This window comes from Eimeria mitis, genomic scaffold, assembly GCF_000499745.2.
Source record: "Eimeria mitis Houghton genomic scaffold, Emh_scaff95, whole genome shotgun sequence".
Taxonomy (NCBI): Eukaryota; Apicomplexa; class Conoidasida; order Eucoccidiorida; family Eimeriidae; genus Eimeria; species Eimeria mitis.
In genome coordinates, this window is record NW_013577015.1 from 25,783 (window position 1) to 27,256 (window position 1,474).

At 45.6% G+C, this 1,474-nt stretch overlaps 1 protein-coding gene across 1 annotated transcript in view; it reads right to left on the reverse strand.

Moving 5' to 3' along the window:
- Window positions 1-593: 593 nt before the first annotated feature.
- The window catches only part of EMH_0073130 (uncharacterized protein), a gene marked incomplete at both ends in the record, with an annotated part of 3,828 nt that continues 2,947 nt past the window's right edge, over window positions 594-1,474 (reverse strand). The window contains 2 exons of the mRNA XM_013502546.1: window positions 594-883; window positions 1,118-1,217. Of these exons, the coding sequence (XP_013358000.1) occupies window positions 594-883; window positions 1,118-1,217 (390 nt within the window). The remainder of the gene's footprint in view (window positions 884-1,117; window positions 1,218-1,474) is intronic.

A 1,474-nucleotide genomic window follows, 5' to 3' on the forward strand; every position in this document is an offset into this window, starting at 1 on the left:
GTCCCACCGGTTCCAGAGCTCGGGGACGAGTTTCCCCAGCTGAAGTTACACACAATATGCACTACATATTCAATGTTATAATTACTTTATTTCTTAATTTTTTAAATCCTATAGAAATGTAGCTGAAATACGGGCCAGTAACTAACCCGCTCGCGGTGTATAGTCAGATCCTTGAAAGCCTCAAAGTTCCTGCAACAATCCGAGCCACATTCTCTATTGAACTTAAGAAGATTCAGAAATAACAAATTCATCATTCATATGTTTCTGCTGCGAAAACATTACGCCAGCATCCAGCCGTTGCTGGCGTAGTTTTGCCGCAGCAGAAACATATACTGGATGCTTTCCTTCCCTTTCTAAGAAATGCAAGAAAGTGCAGCTCGTTCAAGTCAGCGGGCACTGTGCATGCACTATAAAGTGGAATTTTTTGTATGAGCACTCATATGTTTTTGTATGGTATAGTTAAGAGGGATTGAAAACAAACAAAACGCACCTGTGGATCACTTCGCTTACGGCTTTCCGGTTGTCATAGAAAGCCCTCATCGCGTCAGTTGTGGGCACTTGTTGAACCTGAAAAAGCCATACTGACACTCTGCCTAATTGCGCTGCTGCTGCTGTTGATGCTGCTGCTGTTGCTGCGGCTGTTCCTGCTGCTGTTCCTGCTGCTGCTGTTGCTGCTGCTGTTGCTGCTGCTGCTGCTGCTGCTGCTGAGTGGAAACAAATTTCTCTTTAAAATCACATACCTTTCCGCCCTTCCAGCACAAGTGCCAGTCCATATGATGCTCAGCCCTTCTCTCATCGGGTGTCATCGGCCTGAGTGACTCCCCATCTACAGTGTGGGTATCCCAGCCGAACAACTTCTGCTCTTTCACAGCAAAATATTCTCCTGTTATATGCATGCACAATCCACACGAAATTTAGTTTTTTCTGTCTCAGCCCTCTCCGTGTTTCAACACCGCAGAGAAAAACATGACATTCATGCAGCAGCTTCCGGGTGTATACATGGGGTGAACAAGCCAATGCAAGAATACTACAAACTTAATAGTTTTAAATGCCCGTTACATACACAAATTTATATGGTTTCTGCATGCACTGCTGCTACTCAGTCTGTACCACCTACCCGGGAGACCTTCATCTAGCCTTTCTCTCCACAGCCGTAGATTAATAACACCCTCATCAGAGGGGTCATCGAGGGCACCGGCAGCTCCTCTGACTTCATGCTGAACATGCAGGACACAAAGATAAACTATTTCAAGCTGTATTTGCTTCTGTTTCTCTCAACAAATAGCCCATGCAACACCTGCTGCTGCTGTCTGCTGCTGTCGCTCCGCAGCAGCAGAAAGCTCTTTCTTGCTGCTGCATCCTGCTGCAGCAGATTCCCGCTTCAAGAGAAAATCCTCATTAGCAGTATACTGTATATTGTTGTAGTAGACAGCAGCGCAATACTCACCGCTAAGTTCAATCTATCAAAGTATGC